Source organism: Gossypium arboreum, chromosome 11 (assembly GCF_025698485.1).
Source record: "Gossypium arboreum isolate Shixiya-1 chromosome 11, ASM2569848v2, whole genome shotgun sequence".
NCBI lineage: Eukaryota > Viridiplantae > Streptophyta > Magnoliopsida > Malvales > Malvaceae > Gossypium > Gossypium arboreum.
The window spans coordinates 84,679,260-84,699,698 of NC_069080.1; the positions used below are offsets into that span (position 1 = coordinate 84,679,260).

The 20,439-nt window shown below is 34.4% G+C and overlaps 3 protein-coding genes across 4 annotated transcripts; 1 reads left to right on the forward strand and 2 right to left on the reverse strand.

The window, feature by feature from the left end:
• Positions 1–696: 696 nt before the first annotated feature.
• Positions 697–6,195, forward strand: LOC108472563 (probable polygalacturonase). Of its 2 annotated transcripts, XM_053021733.1 has the most exons (6): positions 697–995; positions 1,351–1,721; positions 3,247–3,367; positions 3,860–4,034; positions 4,392–4,462; positions 4,578–6,195. In XM_053021733.1, exons 2-6 carry the CDS (start codon positions 1,512–1,514, stop codon positions 5,204–5,206), a joined length of 1,206 nt encoding a protein of 401 aa, XP_052877693.1. In that variant the 5' UTR covers positions 697–995; positions 1,351–1,511; the 3' UTR covers positions 5,207–6,195. The 2 variants fall into 2 exon arrangements, with proteins under 2 accessions (XP_052877693.1, XP_017629598.1); XM_017774109.2 differs by having other exon boundaries at positions 697–1,721.
• On the reverse strand, positions 5,963–6,836 carry LOC108471283 (photosystem I reaction center subunit N, chloroplastic-like). Its single transcript, XM_017772922.2, has 3 exons — positions 6,531–6,836; positions 6,303–6,428; positions 5,963–6,208 (listed from the first exon to the last, which is right to left on the reverse strand). The coding sequence occupies exons 1-3, from the start codon at positions 6,834–6,836 to the stop codon at positions 6,119–6,121; spliced, it is 522 nt and encodes a 173-aa protein (XP_017628411.1). The 3' UTR covers positions 5,963–6,118.
• A 1,909-nt stretch (positions 6,837–8,745) lies between these two features.
• On the reverse strand, positions 8,746–12,593 carry LOC108474222 (26S proteasome regulatory subunit 4 homolog B-like). Its single transcript, XM_017776155.2, has 6 exons — positions 11,969–12,593; positions 11,114–11,359; positions 10,203–10,372; positions 9,918–10,134; positions 9,675–9,815; positions 8,746–9,016 (listed from the first exon to the last, which is right to left on the reverse strand). The coding sequence occupies exons 1-6, from the start codon at positions 12,449–12,451 to the stop codon at positions 8,933–8,935; spliced, it is 1,341 nt and encodes a 446-aa protein (XP_017631644.1). The 5' UTR covers positions 12,452–12,593; the 3' UTR covers positions 8,746–8,932.
• Between the last annotated feature and the right edge of the window lie 7,846 nt (positions 12,594–20,439).

Genomic DNA, 20,439 nt, shown 5'->3' on the forward strand with positions numbered 1-20,439 from the left:
ATATCTATATTTAAAAAAGAGAGATGACTTTTTTCTTTTCTTTTTTTATTACTCGTCTCTAAGGGAAGTCGTTATTGTTTGCCTTTTGAAGCTGGCATGGAATGCCTACATCCATTATATTCATGCTATTTGGTGTGAAAAGAATGGAATTTTTTTTTTTTGCGAGAGCTCATGGCAGATACACTGCCTTTAAAGATTAAAGAAACAATTAAGATTAGATTGATGGGTAAGTGACACTGTAAATATTTAGTCTTTGTTCTAATTGGGTATTTTGAATTATAGTGATTAGGTTGAATTTGTATAGCATTTGATTTTGGTTGTTTTGTTGTTTTTTTAGCTGCTTTTAAGTAATAAAATTGCAATTTTTATCCAAAAATAAATTGATATTATGTCTAGAAAAATTCCATTAATGATTTAATGGATATGATAAAAAAATTCATTGGAATAAAAAAAATTGGATCTAAAAAAAAAAACAGCTTAATGATTCAATCATCAGCCGTGTAATTTACCTGGATTAATCATACCTTGGTGGACGCGACGAATCAATCCTAAAATTCCTACCCTACGTGCACGATCATGATTTAATGATGAAAGCTCACACAAAACCTTATATGCACCGAAAACACACACCCAATTTAATTTAATTTAATTTTAATTGTTTATATAATTAAAAAAAGGAAAGCAACCTTTGGACGAATTCCCGTGAGGAGCGGTGTCGGTTGGGTCACATACCTTCTTTAACGGACACGAGACTCTAAGAATAACCCTCAAGACAAAAGTGTATGTGGTTGCTATCTATCCTTTTGCCCACATATATCACAGACATTCCCTCTTCATGTTAGTTCGTGATTGGAACTCCTTTCCCCACGAAACCTGATTCCAATATATATATATATTTATACTTTAAGGAGCATTTGCTAAAACGCGGCTAATGGCTATATACGCCCAGGCCGGCATTTAGCTTTGTCATCCTTGGCCATTCTTCTTTTTCTCACGTATGCAGGAAACCAGCCCACTGTTTTATTCTTTCTTTTTATAACTATTTTTTCTTCATGCATGTAAATCCTATCAAAATCTAATTCCATTAACATTTTTTTAATATTTAATTTTTTTTATAAATTTTGGTGATGCATGAAAGGTAAAGATTTCTTTACTTAAAAGATTATCTATATCATCTGTGTTTTTCAATCAATATCTTTAATTTTGTCAATTAAAGCAATAAAAATTCAATTTTTTTCTTTCTTCTAATTCAACAAAAAATGGAACCTGAGAGACCAAATTATGGTGCGATAATGGTTCACTTGAAAAAACCGTATTGGGTTTTCCTTATTCTTCTCTTTACGTTCGTAGCTGTTCTCACTTTTCAACTCTCCACAAAAGATATCCTTCCTTTCCAATTCTTTGGCGTTACTGGATCACGTAAAACCAGCGTCACATCCGGCTCAGACCCCGTCCCCGACCCCGGAAGTTGCGCCGGGTTGTTGGGAGAGTTTCCTGAGAGAAAACATGTTATGTCGATAAAGGAATTCGGGGGAGTTGGCGATGGGAAAACCTCAAATACAGCTGCATTTTGGAAGGCGATAGTTCACATGCAACGTTTTAGTAATAAAGGCGGGGGTCAGCTTAATGTGCCCAAAGGAAAGTGGTTAACAGGAAGCTTTAATCTCACCAGTAATTTCACTTTGTTTCTTGAAGACGGTGCAGTTATTTTAGGTTCTCAGGTCAGCAATGCTCGGTTTTCACTATAACATATATATTTGATTTGATTTGATTTGATTGGTTGATTTTGGATTCTCCAGAATTAAGTTGGATGATTGCAGATTGTTGATTTGAACATGATAGCTCCTAGTTGAAAGCTTAAATTTCTTTTCTTTTTTTAAAAATCAATTTGAAAACTTAAGTTTTAAATGTATTGCTTCATGCTTTATCATCTCTGTTTGTTTGTCCGTTTCAAGTTGTTTAATTATTTTGGTTTTACATTTGAATTTGAAGAATTAAGTTGGACGATTAATGTGTGTCAAATATAATTTTATTTAGTTTATGTTGTAGAAGAGAAAATAGAGTGGGTTACTTCGTTTATCCTGCATGAATTGTTTCTTCAGTTTTTTTTACCCAATTCAAGATGCTTCTTCATTTTTCTTACCCAAATTCAAGATTTTGTTCAAGGAACATTGAGCTTCTTACCACATAACCCTCGAACCTTGGCGGTTACTCTCCGTACTTAGCTTTTCTCAAAGAATTCTTTCCCTTTTCAGGCGAAAAATAGGGATTAAAAGAACCTTGTGATAGGTGAAAGAAAGAGTAACTTTATGAATAGAAAGTGGGTGCAAAGTTCAAATAGAATTTAGAAACAGAGCTAGGTTTTCTCATTTTGTGCATGTCATGCTTTGAATTAATTGTTTATCATGAGAAACAAAGTTGGGTGGTGTCGATGTGCAACTTTAACTAAAGGAACCCCCCCCCCCCACCCAATAAAAAAAAAAAGCATATTTTGTTCTCATTTCAGTTCAAATTTGAATCTTTTCTGTTTTATCTTTTAGTAGCAACAAATTTAGGTGATTTGTGATTTGTTTGTAAAAATTGAAACTAGATATAGGGAATTTGGTGTAAATAGGGGATAGATATTCTTTGTAAAATTGAGGAGATTGACCGTGGTGATAAAAGGTATTAGCACTGTGAATTTTGGGAATTATTGTCAGCTGACTTTATCCTTTCAATCACGTAGAATTGCATTATCACATTAGCTGTACCAGGAAACTATAAAAAGAGCGTTCATTCCTTATGTTTGGTGTATTGAAGGAACACAAAATTGTTCTTTGAGGGCAAAACAAATTTGTTTTGGAACATTAATTTGTTCTCACTTAGATTTTCTGACGGAATTCATTGAGTGTATGAGATTAAGGCTGCCAAAAATCCTTAGATTGGTTGAGCTTAAATTAGCGCTTGTACTGTGACTCATTTAGTGAATTTCTCTCTGGGACAATCTTTGCAAATGTAAGTTATTATTCAATTGCGTAAACATCTTTGGTATTCAAGTATTTCTGTTAGAAGTAGACTGTTTCACATCGTATCGCAGCATTCTAGTGCAACAACGTAACAACCAGAACCTTTCAAGTTTACTAAAATAGGCAAACAATTGCTGTCTAATTATTTTGGTCACCTGGAAACTGTTAATGCATTTCTTTATTTATTTAAATTAGTAGCTGAAGTCTGCTGATCTTTTAATATTTTGTTTATGAGTAATAGGATCCAAAGGAATGGCCTGTTGTAGAACCATTGCCTTCTTATGGTAGAGGGAGAGAGAGACTGGGAGGAAGACACATAAGCCTCATTCATGGAGATGGTCTTACCAATGTAGTCATTACAGGTAATTTTATCAATTTTTTAAATAACATATTTGGAGACATAGTATGAAATTGGAAAGAAGAGTTGCTTTAACTTTGATGATTAATAATGAAATTGGAAAGAAGAGTTGCTTTAACTTGCACACACACGCACGCACACATGTATGCATAAATCAAAAGTTATAATGGCAGCCAGCCATGTGTTACATTTTGCTTTTCTCAAATTAGATTTAATTGACCTTGACTAGGGCTCATGGATTATAACAAAATGAATGCTTTCCCATGCTTGCTGGGTAGAATTTTAAAAAGCATCTAAATTGACACTTTGATATGCTATTTCTACCTGATTTTAACTAATAGTTGGGTTTATTTAAAAGCAGTGAAACAGCTAGATGTCTTTAGTTCCACAGAGCAGCTAGCTGCCATTATCATCCATTACTCACTTGTCTGTGAAGGATTTCTACCTTCTCTAAAGATTGATCAAGTATGTGTGATGAAGAGTTTTAATATTGTAGGACAGAACGGGACAATTGATGGTCAAGGTGGGATGTGGTGGGATTTATGGCAGAACAGAAGGCTAACACACACAAGGGGCCACCTCGTAGAGCTAATGAACTCTCATAACATTCTTATCTCTAACTTAACCTTCCAGAATTCGCCATTTTGGACCATTCATCCTATTTACTGCAGGTTTGACCTCTCTAGCATGCAGTAGCTTGTTTTCTTTCATTTGTTTATCCATTTATTTTGTTTTGCTGGTGTGTGTTTTTTTCGGAGCATGACTATTTATTAAGGTCAAAAGAACTGTGAACTTCTTTTGCACCTTTTGAAGATAAGATGCATGTCTTGGTACTTTTATAAAGGACTAAGATCTTGATAGCTCAACTAATGAATCCTATTATATTTTTTTCACCTGAACATTACCTATGGAAGATACTAAAATTAACTTGAGGTTTTGTTTTGTGTCACATTGCTGTTTTCTTTATATTAAAATTTTTAACATTTCTCTGGAAGATTAACATTAGTTTTCTACCTTTTTTCCTTCAGCAATGTCGTTATTAAGGGCATGACAATATTGGCTCCCCTTAATGCCCCAAATACAGACGGAATAGACCCTGGTATGTTGGTGTCATTCTCCATCTTATGTATTTTATTCTATATTGCTTCTAGAATATAACAACCTAAGCCTCATAGTTGAGACATTTTCTGAAATTCTCACTTAAATTTCTGCAGACTCAAGTACCAATGTATGTATTGAAGACTGCTATATTGAAAGTGGAGATGATCTTGTAGCAGTGAAAAGTGGATGGGACCAGTATGGCATCAGAGTGGCACGACCAAGCTCAAACATAATAGTAAGGAGAATCTCAGGCACTACACCAACTTGTTCTGGTGTTGGCATTGGTAGTGAGATGTCTGGAGGGATTTCTAATGTAATTATTGAAGATATGAATATTTGGAATTCAGCAGCTGGGGTTCGTATAAAAACTGACAAGGGCAGAGGAGGATACATTGCAAATATCACCATAAAAAACATAACAATGGAACGAGTCAAAATACCCATTATGTTCAGTAGAGGCGCCAATGATCACCCTGACTATGGATGGGATCCTAAAGCTATTCCTAAAATAAAGGGGATTTTCATTAGTAACATTATGAGTTTGAATTCAACAAAAGCCCCCATACTCGCTGGTATCAAGGGTGGATCATTTGAAGGGCTATGCTTCAAGAATGTTACACTACTTGGACTTGCCCCAACTGCAGCATGGCATTGTGAGTTTGTTTCTGGTTGTACCAATGCTGTGTTTCCATTGCCATGTCCCCAGTTGCAGAACAATGGCTCCTCAGCATGTTGCATATAGACTCAAGTTTGAAATATATGGAAGTTTCAGGTGAATCATTTCACTAAATAAGTCCGAACTTCAGTTGGTCATGCGATTCTTCCTCTATTCTCCATGTGAGGGAGATATGAAGTTGGGTTTTGAAAAAGCCTGCAGACTAGAAGAGTTACTGGCTGAGTTAGCCTCCTGCAATATTGTCAAAATATATGATTCGTGGAGCAGTTAGACTTGCTTGGGCAGTGGACAAGATAGTCTGGTGTATTGATGGCATGCTCTGGGTTTATTCAACCAATGACAACCAAATATCACATGTAAAAAGAACACAGAATTCATTTTATTTTTATAAAGGAATATTATTATTAATATTATTGCTGTTGTCACTCATCTCATTACTTGTCCTACATATTGTTTGTGTTGATCCTTTGAAGATGCGGCCAGATCAGATAATTAACAGTGCTTGTATATCCAGCTGAGGGAGCAATGGTAAGATCATCTCTAAGTTGAGGTCATGCCATTACCAGAGGCATCAAAGCAAAATATATGAAATAAGCATATCATCTTGCATTTTAAACTGAAAAACATAGATTCATCAAACTTTTAACTAATTTTTACGTAATTACTCTGGTTAACATAATATAGTAAGAACGTTCTGTGTATTTTGCTGAGTCAGCAGTGCTGCTGTTTAGATCGGTTGAATGGTTTCTGAGGTTCAATGATAGTCAAACACTCCAATGGAGTATATAATATGTGATTTAACTTTTTAACATTGCAGTGGAGTTTAGCAATCCCATCAACCATTTATAAGAGAAATATAACAGAACCATAGGGAAAGCTAACAAAACAAATGGATAGGGAAGTCTCCTAAAATGGAAAAATTAGATACATGTTGAGGTAGAGTGGATAGTTTAAGTGAAAAAATACATTTGGATCGCATCACCATTTCCAGAAAACGTTGGAACCACACTTGTATTTGTCCTTCCCTTCACATTCCAAGGCCAAATCATCAGAGATGAATGGTACTTTCTGCATTCAACAAACCGAAAAAGAATATCATTATGAAATCGTCCACAGAACCTTTGAAACTAAGACAAGAAAAGGCAGATGTTAGGTTTTGAACCTTTTGCTTTGCAAGATCCTGGCAGCCAGTGAAGTTCTCAGGGAACTTGCAAGTGCCAAATTGAACAGTGTATGCTCTGGAAAAGTTTGCTCCACTTGTTGCCAACCTCTTCTTGTCATTCAATTCCTGCAGCAAAAGCAGGTTAATCTATTACGTTGTTCTGCAAATACAAAAATTTCTCTGCAGCATGATGGTTGATATTTTTTCAGATTTCATAGCGAAACACACCTTGTTAGCTTTGCTCTTTTCAAGGTACTCGTCAATGACCCCAGCATTTGCAGAAGAAGCAACAGCTGTGGTGAAAAGGCCAGCTGCCAAGTAGAGCACAGCAGCTCTTCTTCCTTCACTGGCACCTGATCCTTTGGAATCAGAAAATTTAGTCTGCTGGGCTCTGATCACAGGCAACTTGCGACCACCGCACATAACTGGGGAAGCAACTGATGGCGCTGAAGCAAGTTTGGCATTAAGCTCAGATGATCCAGTGCCTGAGATAGCATAGTTGCATGCCAAAACACTGGAGTTCATGGCTGCCATTGCTGTGAAAAAAAGAAGTTTACTAGGGAAATGGAGCTCAATTAGCTTTCTCAAAGTAGTCTTGTAGTATAATAGATTTGTTTGTGATGGAGGAGATCTGATAAGGAGTGCTCATGTGGCAAGAGGAGATGATGAATTGGATAAAAGCTTGTGGTTGGAATGTGGATAAGGTTGAGATTGCCTCACTCCTATTGGCAAACTTTGCTGTTCCTGGTATTTTATCTTTGGTGCAACAGTTGTGTGTCAAATGGCAATACAAGCTTGAAAACTGGGTCCACATTGGAATCTAAATTTGTGCTTAGCATCGCACCTCTATGCCACATTGGGGTTCACCGTCAAGTGGAGCTGAGGGCAGATAACAAAATTTCACTACTAACTTCAATGGCATTCCCAGCCATCAAGCATGGATGGAGACGGGAAGTGAACAGGAGAATCATATTAATTACGCAATATATCTAGCTTTTAAAATGTTATGTTTTTAATTCTAGAAGTAGGCCCATTGGTCCAACGGGAGTTCACCCGTACCCATGACTAGACATATGAAGTATCAAGAATAGAACAAACTATTTTAGAAGTAACGCACTTTGAAATACGCCTAAACTCTTGAGAATTAACTCTATTGAAAATTACATTCAAGTTTTGGAATTCGCACTTACCAGTCTGTCCATATAACTTTTGGTTTTGATGTCTACACACCACCAACATATATTGTTCGAGGTTGTCAACCAATCAAAATTAAATGTTGAATTTTCTCATCCATTGACTTGATAAATACCTTCATCTTTACCTTCTAGTAGGCATAATTCATATCATCCAACATCGAGGGTTTTGAGATTGATTTACCTTCCATCTTTATAGTAAATCAACAATAGAATGTTCACTTAGTGCGTCAAGTGTCTAACTCTAGTACCAATTGAGAATTTGTTAATTTTGCCTTCCAAATTCATGTTCAATTTGCAATTGGACTTACTAACTAACAGTATAAAAATAAGAGATGGATACAAAAAATTTGTTACGCAATTTGGAAATGTCCTATGTTTGCAAGTCTTGTTTAAAGAGTAATCCACAATAAATCTCCTAGTACAAGACATTATTTAAGTTCAAATAACTCACCAAGTTGCAAGCTTAATTGCAAACTAAACAACAACAAGATATTACTTACAACAATTTTGCACTAAAATAAGTTCCTTACATGAACAAGATAAGCCCTCTTATAATCTCATACATAAAACTATAACAAGCCATCTATTAAATTATCATGTAATGGCTTGGAAAAGTACAAGTAGTATGAATATTTAATTCTTTAAATTTAACTCAACAAAATCTTCAATATGAATGAATCAACAGAGGTCTTATTAATATAATATTTTTTGCAAATCAAATCTCTTTAAATAAGAAAATTCGGTCACATTGATAGCCTTCAAAATATCTTAAAAATAAGGAATCCAACAAATTTGGTCAAAAGATACCAAATCATTACATTGACCTATTAGATGTGAGCTAAGTTAACTCGAGTTACATCTTACGTGTGTAACTATTTTTAAGAAGTTTCATATAAACATTTTAGCATTAAGCTTTCATCCAGAGAGAAGCATAGAAAAATGGAGAAAGCAAAGCTAGTTTATTGCGAATCCGAAGATCAGTTGGCGGATTCCAGTCAGTAATTTGGAACTTCTACGGTAGAAAATTAGAATTTTGCAATTCCTAGAACGCGAGTGTTGAATATTTGCTTCAACACTGCAGCATGTTCATACGGCATTTATACTATTTTTATTGCTCCAGTCATTTACTAATAGTGTTCCCAGTGAATATGCTATTCGTAGCTTTCAGGTTGTCGGTATCATCTGAAAAAATCACGTGTGCAATCTAATTATGGGGCTGAATAAAATGCACAGGAACGTCAATAAACTTTTCCCAAACTGCTTCATAATATTGCTCCAAACGTGTAGGCGCTTGCTAGGAAATACAAGAAACGTATATACCATACCATACCACATTGTTCGTAAGACAAAAAAAGAATGCTTAGAGCAAACTGGATTCAGAAATACATAAGAACATGAATATCACTGGAATATATATAAATATAACAAGTTTTTCTACATATAAAGACCCTCCGGAACCCCTTCTTTCTTCTTGAACATCACCTTCTCCTTGGCCTTTTTAAAATCTGCATGTGTCACCTGAAACATGGGGGATTTACAGAATCAGCACTTTAAGCCATTAGCAAATTTAAGTAAAACCTCTAGGTGCATCATGAATCTTAGGTTCGAGTGACAAGCCTAATTTCAACTAATAAAGGACAGCTCAAGACTTTCAACACCTTGAGTAGAATTACATTCTCATTAACAGTCCAATGCAGCTAAGAAGGGCATAGCATTATACAAGTACATTTAATAACCTAGTTATTGATGAAATACCATCAAATGGGGATCACAGAGCGCAGAAAAAGAGGGGTTAAAATACCGTCTGCAAGGTGCTACAGTTTGCAAATTATTCATTTACGTTTATTGTTGAACTGTGAATAATATGCTAAAATGTTCTATTTTCTACTACGGCGGCTATATCATTCTGCTATGTAATTCCAGACAACATGCAATGACACGCCACTTAACCCTTCTTTTCCTATTCTCTTTCTCACAATAACAATGAGAAATTAGCAAGTTCTAAGGCATCCTACAAAAAGCTGAAAGAGAGAGAATCTGGTGCATATTTATCTGTTTCTACAGCATCTCTAATTCTGCTAGCTATAAAACTGAAAGTAAGCAATTTAAACACCTTCACCTTCTATGAAAAGATGAGAGGTAGAGAGTTCCTTTATTAAGATGTAAAATGTCTGACCTTCATGCGGCGCTCCCTTAAAGCAAGTAGACCAGCTTCAGTACATATTGCCTTTATATCAGCTCCAGAGAACTCATCTTTGGTCATAACAAATTCTTCCAAGTTGACATCATCAGCCAATGTCATCCTCAAGGTATGTATCTGCAATCCACAGTTTCAAATAGATCAAGCTCTACATACTTCACCCACATAATGAGAGAGATGTATTCAAACGTACAGTTGCAATAATATGCAACTATTTACCTGGAAAATGCGCCTCCTGGTTTTGATGTCAGGGAGAGGAAATTCAATCTTCCTATCAATTCGACCAGGGCGAAGTAAAGCTGGATCAAGACTTTCAATTCGATTTGTTGCAAGAATCACTTTGACATCTCCTCTTGAATCAAATCCATCTAGTTGGTTCAGCAACTCCAACATGGTCCTCTGAATTTCACGTTCACCACCAGAATGGGCATCATACCTGAGGGGCATATTAATGAGAAACATTCAAAGTGAGCTTAAATCAAGGCGTAAATTTAATGAAAATACCTCTTGGTGCCAACTGCATCTATTTCATCAATAAAGACAATTGAAGGGGAGAGATCATCAGCAACTCTAAAGAGTTCCCTTACTAACTTGGGACCATCTCCCAAGTACTTCTGAATTAATTCACTGCCAACAACACGTAAGAAAGTTGCTGATGTAGAATTTGCCACTGCCTGCATAAATGACATGACATACTCAGAACTATATGAGATAGCAGAACCAACCAGTAAAAGCTAAGCATGTCATAAAAGTGGCCATTACCAAATAAATAAAGGGGATAAACAAGCAGAATATATAAACTATTGTATAAATACTAAGAGAGATTTTTTGCATATGTAATTTCATTTTTTCATAGTAACTCAATTCAAAAAGCATTACCTAGTACCAAGCCACAGAAGGAATTCTAACATTAATGTTATCTTAAAATGATGAAAACTGCAACAAAGTATATCTCATCATGCACATAGAAGTAGCAAGAGAAATAAAAACCCATAAATGTAGCCGGAGACTCAAGAACCTAGCCACACAAAGATCTTTCATTTAACTGATGCGTAAATAATGTATTAACCATGAAACCAGAAAAATAATAATAATAGGACACATTGAAGGATGAAGTCCAAGAAACGGTTGTTAATTCTCGCGAAGTAAGAAGGAAGCTCCCAATATGGATTATTTACAAGGACGCTGTGTATGCTTGAAAGTAAAATTGTACATAATCGACATTTTACGAAGTTCAGTTGTCCTCATACAACAAAATTTATGGCTCCATATGTTGATTTTTGGAAGTTTTCACATGCCCTTTTTCTTTTTCTTTTACAGGGGACAAGGAAAGCACAAAGATAAAAATCATCAACAATTATAATCAATATCCATATAAAGAAGATAGACTGGAAGGTGAAGATAAGAATATAAACCTTTGCCAGCAAGGTCTTGCCAGTCCCAGGCTCTCCATACAAAATAACTCCTTTTGGAGGCTTAATACCAATATCCTCATATAATTCAGGATGCGTAAGAGGCAGCTCAACTGCCTCTTTAATCTCCTGTATCTGAGCATCCAATCCTCCTATATCAGCATAAGACTCCAATGGAGCCTTTTCAACCTTCATTACCGATACCATTGGATCCACTTCATCTTGCAGGAGTCCAACTACAGAAAGAACCTGAGAGGCCACATAAAATAGGAGAGCATAAAACTTTCTTTCCGAGAACAGGGAACCAGCTAGAGGCAAACCATAATATCTTTGAAAATGCTAAAATATTTAACGAAAGCATAGATGCAAAAACCTCAAAAGCAAGAACAGAATGAACTCATTCAAAAACAAGGTGATGTGAAATAGAACTTGCAACCACAGGACTGAAATGTATTCTCAAAGTCTATAATATCATCCAACTAAGAATGCAAACAAGCCAAGTTGATAAGCCAAATACACCACCGGATTGAGCTTCTTTCCTAAGATTCTAATCATTTTTTAAACCTAAATTTGATCTCATATAAGAATCGTCATGATTAAAACCCAACTTTCTACCGGTACAATTTGAAAATGAATTCTTTCCGATTCAATAAATCAATAATCGTCAAAAAAGAAAAAACCACTAAATCTAATCTTAGTCTAACAATTGCCAAAGCATTTGACTCAGAAATTGTATATTAAAAAATTGGACACACACAGATCAGTTTTCAACCAACAAGAAAACAATTTAAATGCCATGTCACCATGGACTCTAAATTCCATTTTCAAAAATTCAGGTCACAGTTGTATTTGAATTACCTTATTGTGCATCAAGATAGCACAACCAGGCTCAAGTTGGTCTTTATCAACAAATGATAAAATGCCTACATAGTATTCAGGGCCAACCGAAGAGGAAACAATGGCGTGATTCTCATCGATGAGTTCCTCTAAATTGCCCACACTCATCGGGGAGCCTCTCAAATCATCGACCTTAGATCGGTCTTCCTCGGCTTTCTCTTCCTGGGGCTTAAGCCTTTCCTGATTGGCAACGAACTCTTCTTCCATTAGGAAATAATCCTTGATCCGCTCCAGCTTTAACAGCCGTAGCTTGCACTTGCTGAGTGGGGTTACCGTGGGAAGTCGAGCAGCCGCTTCAGGGCCCTTTTGTTTTCGTTGCTTCCGACCCACCCTCGCAGGGGGTGCGGCTGGCTCGAACTTCTTTTCCTTCTTGTTTGATCCGTCGCCTTTACGGTCCCCGGGAAGACCTTGCCGGTTCAAACCGCCTGGTGTCCCTTGACCCATGCTTTTGATTTTACTGCTTCAGACTTGAGAGAGAGAGAGAGAGAGGCAGTATTTAAGTTTTCCTACGAGTTTCCCTTCTTTGGGTTTGGGGGGTTTAGAGACGTTTTTGCTTGTTATATTTGTACCTCTGGACCCCTCTGTACAAAAAATACTATAAACGAGTACCATCTGGCTAAAAGAAATGTGGATCCGCGAGATGGAAATGGAGCAAGATATCTGCATTTATAACATAAATATTAAAAAATCAAGAATAAATGACTCTAACCAAACTTATCTTTAGCATTATCATTTTGGTCATACAAGTGAGAAGGGCATATCAAAATTTCATAAAGATAGATTCTTGAATTCTTTTGTTTTCGAATAATTTGATATAAGAGAGTCTTGCTTGTTGGGCAAAATGACTAAAGCTCCTTTTAATAGTAAAAGTGAGCAAGCTAATGATTTGTTGGGCTTAATACATAATGATGTATGTGGACTAATGAATACACAAGCCATGGGAGGTTTTCAATACTTCATTACTTTTATTGATGACTTCAGTAAATATGAATATATTTATCTCATGTGTCATAAATTTGAAGCCTTTGAAAAGGTCAAGGAATTTAAAAATGAAATACAAAACCATTTAGGCAAAAATATTAAGGCACTTCGATCAGATCGATGAGGAGAATACTTAAACTTAAAGTTTGTTGAGCTTTAAAAGGAATGTGAGATTGTCTCACAACTTACACCTCATGGTACTCCACAATGGAATGAAGTTTCTAAGAGAAGAAATCGAACAAATATTAGATATGATTTGATCGATGATGAGTCATGTTGATTTTTAACTTCCTTTTGGGGACATGCACTTGAGACAGTTGCCTTCACACTAAATCATGTTCCATCTAAATTGGTTTAAAAGACATCATATGAGATGTGGATTGGAAGCGTCTTAGTATGTCTTTTATGAAGATTTAGGGTTGTGAAACTTATGTTAAACGTCAGACGTCTACAAAGTTCAAACCCAAATCTTAAAAGTGCATCTTTGTGGGATATCCTAAAGAAACTAAAGGATATTATTTCTTCAATCCCATTAAGAACAAAGTGTTTGTTGCTCAAACAAAAGTCTTCCTTAAGAGAAATTTGTCTCTAGAAAAAGAAGTGGTAAAAAAATTGAACTCGGAGAAATTCGAGAACAACAGCAGATCATTGAACCAAAGATTGAACAATAACAAGTTCCACAAGTTGTTGCGGAACAATCAACTGTTCTAGAAACACAACTACCGCTAAAATCTTTAAAGAGAAGACCATGTACATGAGAGATATGAATTTCTCACTACAACACATGGTGATATTTGTAACATCCAACTTGACGAAGTCTTGAGTCTAGGCGTGTAGGTCATAGGAAATTTGGTTGGTTTGATCTTACTCGTTCCAGCGCGCTAGTAGAGTGCATAGGCAATAATGAAAATTTAAAGTAAGGAATGTCCTTCATAATGTATATGTACATGTATAAGGAGAAGTTGGCAAAAGATGTCAAAGGTTTCATGAGTGGTAAAGGATGTCGCTAAGGTTGAGGTGTGCCCATTGAGTTTAGCTAATGTGTAGGTTATACACTAATGAGATTTTTAGAAATGAACGATCGGTCAAATAAAAAATATGAAAATATTTTGGATATTTATACACGTTTCCTTACAATTGTGAACCACTCATATGGCAGCTTGATTAGGATTGTAACACATGTCAAGTTATCATATGGGCAAGGGTTGTATAAATCTAGGTGACTAGAATTGAAAGAGAGTTTTTCTTTTTTCTTCGATAAGTATTTTCAGTAGAACCAAAACAACCCTCATTCTTTCCCTTCAAGATCCTACCACCTTAAGGTTAGAAGAACAAAGAAAGTATTCTTTATACTAGAGTGGAAATCTTGAGCTTCATAGGTGATTTCTTCATACCAAGGCAGTGATCGCTGCGATCCCTAAAAAGAACTTAGAACTGGAGCCTAAACTGCTATTAAGGCTGTCAAGTGAGTCTCTAAGACTGACTCTTACATGTATGTTTGTAGTCTAGATATTTCTGTGCTAAGTGACTAAAGCATGAAACTGAAACTAGTAAAGCATGACATTATGAATCTAAGAAGGAAAGAAATGGTAATGCAGATATGTCTGAAAGCATGAACATGTCTGTCATGAGTTAGTCATGGTTTGAATGAGTCTGATATGAAGTGTATTGCATCTGTAATATGAATGTGTCTGTAATGAAGAAGTCTAAAAGGAATAAGTCTATCAATTTTGAGTTTATATGAAGTGTTTGTGTCTATCTCTAGAGTCGTCTAAAGGGGTCTTTCGGGACTAAAAACACGAATCTATGAAAGAAAAAGTCCATGGCACTCTGAAGAGCATATAGTGTAAGACCATAGCTGGGTTACGACGTAATATGGAAAATATTTAAAAGACGGTTGGGAAAGTACCAGCGATGAGAGGCAAACCTCATGACAGTGATTATAGGCTAATCCCTATGGTAAAAAACACCAATTTTCGTATAAGTGAGCATTTATGGTTGTTTCCGTTAAAGGAATGCCTTTGTGGAAAATCTCTGATAATGAATACATTTGTGGTAATCTGTAAGGAGACACCTTTGTAGCACAACCTGAAGAAGTGTCTTTGTGGTTATCTTTGATTAAAGGAAGTCTTTGTGGCGATCTCTGTTATAAAGAAGCCTCTGTGGCAATCTTTGTTAAAAAGAAGCCTTTGTGGTTATCTCTGTTAAAGGAAGTTTTTGTGGCTATTGTAACACGTAGGTTTGTGCAAGTGTACACAGTCGTTATCAAGTAATAAGTAAGTAAAAGAGTTGTCATCTCCACAAGGACTGCATCTATTAATCAAATAATTGCAAAATTATGGATTTACAAGTTGATAAAGAAAACACAATAAATTTTGAGGTAATAGATGTTAAAATTAAATTAATTAACTAGATGCAAACTAACCTAAATGCAAATGAGATGTAATAAAATGCAGGGTGATGGTTTAGCAACAAATTCACAAGTTCAACAACAATAACATGAATAAGCTAGAACAATTACAACACTTGACTTAATTCATTTTCATCATGTTTAACAATGTTCGGAAAATATTCCATAGCAACTCCATCGTTCATTAACTAGAAATCTCATATAAGTTCAACCGAATCTTATACTTGGAAAAATATGCGTAAACCAATATCATTATTTAACTAAGGATTCCTTAGAACTTATGTGGAGTAACAAGGACAGATTAGGTTTGAAACAATTTAAGCACATAAACCTAAAGTTATGCAAGGTAATAAGTTCTCTTAGGGTCCGTTTGTTTACATGTAAAAGGTTTTACAGAAAATATTTTTTGCATTTTCCTATGTTTGTTTCACATAAAACAACTTGATCAACGGAAAATGACTTATAGGTCAACGTAAAATAAGCCATTTTTCTTGTAAAATGACTTACGCTTGTGAAAAACGTAAGTTATTTTCCAGAAAAGAGCTCATCTATAAATAATTTTATTTTTATATAATAATTAACTTAAATCAAGCTTAATATTATTATATTTGTTATGAATATCTTATTAAGTGGATGTCCATCATGATCAAGATAAAGTTTTGATGTACTTTAAATTCTAATAGTTATTAGAATTAGATCTCTACTTCTTTTATACTTCTTATGTCTATAAATAGAGACTCTGATTAGCATTGTAACCACCCTTTTTGATCAATAAAGTTTATTCTCTGTTGCTTTCATATTTTCTTTGTTCTTTATTCTCTCCATCTATTTTTATTTTATAACACGTTATCAGCACGATCTTGCTCAAAGTGATAGTTCCTTTTATCGAGATTAAATTTATCCTCCATAATTTTCAATTTCTTTAACGGCAAGATGCAAAGTTTTTACGGGAAGTTTCTTTTATTTAATGTTTCATATCTGATTATTATTTTTCATTCTTCTTTCATTATATTATCATTTTTGATTAACTTATTTTACTTTTTTTTCTTAAGGATGGTGAAAGATTTGATATCGTTATCCATATGAAATCAAAAATATTTTGGAACTATCTCATACCTTCTAGTGATGGCGATAATGTTAAAGATCTTCAGGATTATTTTACTATGTTTTATTTATTGTTTATTATAATTTGAGACTAATCATGACAACATGCATAGATAGATTTTGATTTGAAATGTTACGCATGTTTGCGATGGGAATTATGAAATAAAGAATCTATTGGGATATTTATAAGTCCGTCCTACTAGATTTGTTGCATTTCCCGAAGTGAATGTAAACATAAAGAAAATAAAAAATATACTCATGGACTACTAAAAGTGCGAACATAGTAATGAATAAGAGAACAATGAGAGTTCTCAAGATAACTTTTCAAAGGGTAAGGATAACTAATGTTATCAATATGATATGATAAATTATTGGCCACATATGTGGTGTATGCTCAAATATTTTGTTTCTGTTAATATTCTTTGAGGAAAGATATGAAAATGTAGTAATGAATTCTATCATTACAAATAGAAAATATTTATCTTATTGGTACTAAAACAAACAAATATTAGTCCAATATTTAATAATACAAAATTAGTTGAAAACTCCGGAAGAGCTAATATATCGCTATTTAAAAAGCACAAAATTTGTGATGGTTAATGCATTACTTTTAAAAGTTATTTGTAATGGATCTCATATTAAGATTGTGAATGATGAAAATATTATATTTCATATGAATAAAAAAGAGGATTGAATTATTAATTTATAATATTTATGATATTCTTTTGTCATCATTCCTATTAAATGGTTGAAAGCACAATATTTGACTATGAAAGATCTACTCATGAGTAATAGAATATGATAATTCTATCTAAAGCTTATTATGGTTGGATGCATCTAAAGTTGCAAGTATTTTTTAAAAACTGTTAGTATAACTCTACAGTATTCAGAATAAGTTCTCAATTAAAATTACATGGTAAAATATTACTGATGAGAACTTGCACGAGAGAAAACTTATGTATGAAAAGTCATTGGTTATGTATCTGTTATACATATGGAAAATAAGATTCACTCTCAAAGTTTGCTATTAATAGATTTTTTGGCATTTGAAGATTTTGGCATATTCCCTGAAGCGAATATTGCATACAATTATTTGGAAATTATACTTATTGACTTGGTGGCATTATAGATTTCACATTGATTTAGATATTTCCAGTAGTAAATGTCACAATAGTACTTATATGTGGATACAAATTAAAAGGAATGATAATAAAATTATCAATTTGTTACAATTTAGTACAATTGAAACACATGCCAGAAGTTTACTAACACAAATGTGTTTACTACTTGGCGTGACCAGTTAGACCATCCTAGATCGTATATGATGCAAAAATTAATTGAGAATTCATATGGACATTCAATTAAAGAATCAAAAGATTCTTTAATTTAAAGAATTCTCATTTGTTGTTTGTTCTCAATGAAAATTGATTATTAGAAACTCAATAGCTAAAGTTGATATTTAATGTCTTGCATTTCTGAAATGAATATGGGCTCATTCGTCCACCATGTGGATGATTTTGATATTATATGATTTTGGTAGATGCGTCTACAAAATAACCACATAAGTATTACTAATTTGCAACTTGTCGTTTGCAAGATTGCTTGTTTAAATAATTAATTTCAGATCATGTAATTAAGAAAATTCATATTGCTAATGTTGGTGAGTTTACATCCCAAGTTTTCAATGATTATTGCATGTCAATTGAGATAAAAGTTGAACATCCTATAGCTCATGTTCACACACAAAATGATTTAGCTGAATTTGTTTATCAAATGCCTCCAACTAATAGTTAAATCATTACTTATGATAACTAAAATTTCTATTTCAGCATGAGATTATGTTGATTTATATGTTGTACACATCAAGCCAATAAGTTATAAATACTCCCATTACAGTTGATTTTTGGTCAAGAGCCAAACATTTCTCATCTTTGAATTTTTCTATTTGTGTATATGTTCCAATTGTTCCACCACAACGCACAAAGATGAGTGAATCCTCAAAGAAAGTGGGGAATGTAACACCCCTAGCTAGTATCCATCGCCGGATTAGGGTTATGAGACATTACCGATCATTTTACAATTCATATAAATATGCATTATATATTACAAATCGAGATTTTAATCACATCAATGCTTATAACTTAATCAAATATTAAATCTTAAATAATTATATCATTCACAACACAGCTTAAATAAAACATTGTAACACCCCTTACCCATGTCCGACGTCGGAACAGGGTACGAGGCATTACATGACTTAAACATACACATTCATGCAAAAACTGGGCCATAAAATCTCTTTTAATTCAAAACATTTCAAACACATGCATGTCGTCCCTTATTTGGGTCTACGAAGCCCAAAACATTCATCGGATTCGATTTGGGACTAAACCAAGAACTTTAGGAAGTTTCAGGAAAACTTAGAAATTTTTCCCATGAAACAGGGTCACACACCCGTGTAGACATAGCGACACGCCCGTATGCCTTTGGCACACCCATGTCCTCAGGCCGTGTAACTCTCTGTTAATGACGTTAGCATGCACATCGAACCACACGGCCGGGCCACACACCCATGTCTTCAGGCCATGTCTCTCACACGGTTGAGACACACGTGTGTGTCTCAGCTCATGTGGCCAACACTTAGGCTATTTTCCAAGCCTTCATGTTACCCATAATCTTTTACAACCTTATGCACATCAAAATCGCAAATCATGGCATTATTTTAGTGATTAAACACTCATTATTAAGACATATCCTTAACATTAACATGTCCTCTTTTATCATTATACTATGCTTACCAACTTATTCATCAAGCGTTCATGTTCAATCATTATCATGTTGTATTTATAACGTACAATTACTATATAGCTATGACCACCTCAGTTGGTCATAGAGCATACATCCAACACATATGTCATATTACTAACCATGCATGGCAAACAAACATAATCACATTATAAACATTAGACATGACATGAATAACTAGGCTTACAAGACATAATCAATATGAGCCATATCTTATGGCCATATGCATATAACTCAATATAAGCCAACACATTTGGCCAAAGCAAAATAATGCATGACAATTAACTAAATCCCTATACATGCCACTCACTTTAAAATTTCTAATATATACTTTATTTTTTTTCAAAGGTAGCGACTTGATAGTGTGATGCTGCCTCCGACGATCTCCAACTTCGAGCTAACCTGAAAACACTAAAGGAAAGGAAAGGAAGGGAGTAAGCTTTATAGCTTAGTAAGACCGTATGAAAATAATAAGCGACTTATCAACTTGCTTCTCATGGTAATACTACCCTATTTGCATTTTTACTCATATTCCAGTCAAGCTGTCTTCTCGAGTCACAGTCACTAAATTATTTATATCTGGAGCTACTAAACTCCAAATTAAGTTTTGTTAATTTTCCCTGAAACTAGACTCACATATCATCTTACCATAAAATTTTCAGAATTTTTGGTTCAGCCAATTATTACAGTTTATTCCTTAAAGTTACCCTTTTTCGCTGTTTGATAGTTCTAAACCCTCTTCACTAAAAATGTATTATTCATAATAAAAGACTTGGATGGTGTTCCCATCTATTTCTATTGAAAATAGACACATTAAGAGTTCTAAGCATATAAATTATGACTCATAAATATTTTTTTTACAATTTTCAATGATTTTCTCAAATCAGAATAGGGGATTTGTAATACCCCTTACCCGTATCCAAGGCCGGAACAGAGTACGAGGCATTACCAGACTTAACCATACAAATAGACGAAAACCGGGCCATAAAATTTCATTTAATTCAAAACTTTTCTAACACATGCATAGACTCACATTTAAAGACATATAACGTGGCATAAATGAGCACTTACACATCCATAATCATGCAATAACATGTCTTTCATTTTAAACATATTTGCTTACCATCCTGTA

Coding starts and splice junctions, on each gene's coding strand:
- LOC108472563 (XM_017774109.2), top strand. CDS start 1,260: ATGGAACCTGAGAGACCAAATTATGGTGCGATAATGGTTCACTTGAAA. Junction 1,722..3,246: donor CAGTTATTTTAGGTTCTCAG/GTCAGCAATGCT, acceptor TATGAGTAATAG/GATCCAAAGGAATGGCCTGT. Junction 3,368..3,859: donor TACCAATGTAGTCATTACAG/GTAATTTTATCA, acceptor TTAATATTGTAG/GACAGAACGGGACAATTGAT.
- LOC108471283 (XM_017772922.2), bottom strand. CDS start 6,836: ATGGCAGCCATGAACTCCAGTGTTTTGGCATGCAACTATGCTATCTCA. Junction 6,429..6,530: donor AAAAGAGCAAAGCTAACAAG/GTGTGTTTCGCT, acceptor CTTTTGCTGCAG/GAATTGAATGACAAGAAGAG. Junction 6,209..6,302: donor AGGATCTTGCAAAGCAAAAG/GTTCAAAACCTA, acceptor TGTTGAATGCAG/AAAGTACCATTCATCTCTGA.
- LOC108474222 (XM_017776155.2), bottom strand. CDS start 12,451: ATGGGTCAAGGGACACCAGGCGGTTTGAACCGGCAAGGTCTTCCCGGG. Junction 10,373..11,113: donor GCAAGACCTTGCTGGCAAAG/GTTTATATTCTT, acceptor TCATTTATGCAG/GCAGTGGCAAATTCTACATC. Junction 10,135..10,202: donor GATGCAGTTGGCACCAAGAG/GTATTTTCATTA, acceptor TATGCCCCTCAG/GTATGATGCCCATTCTGGTG.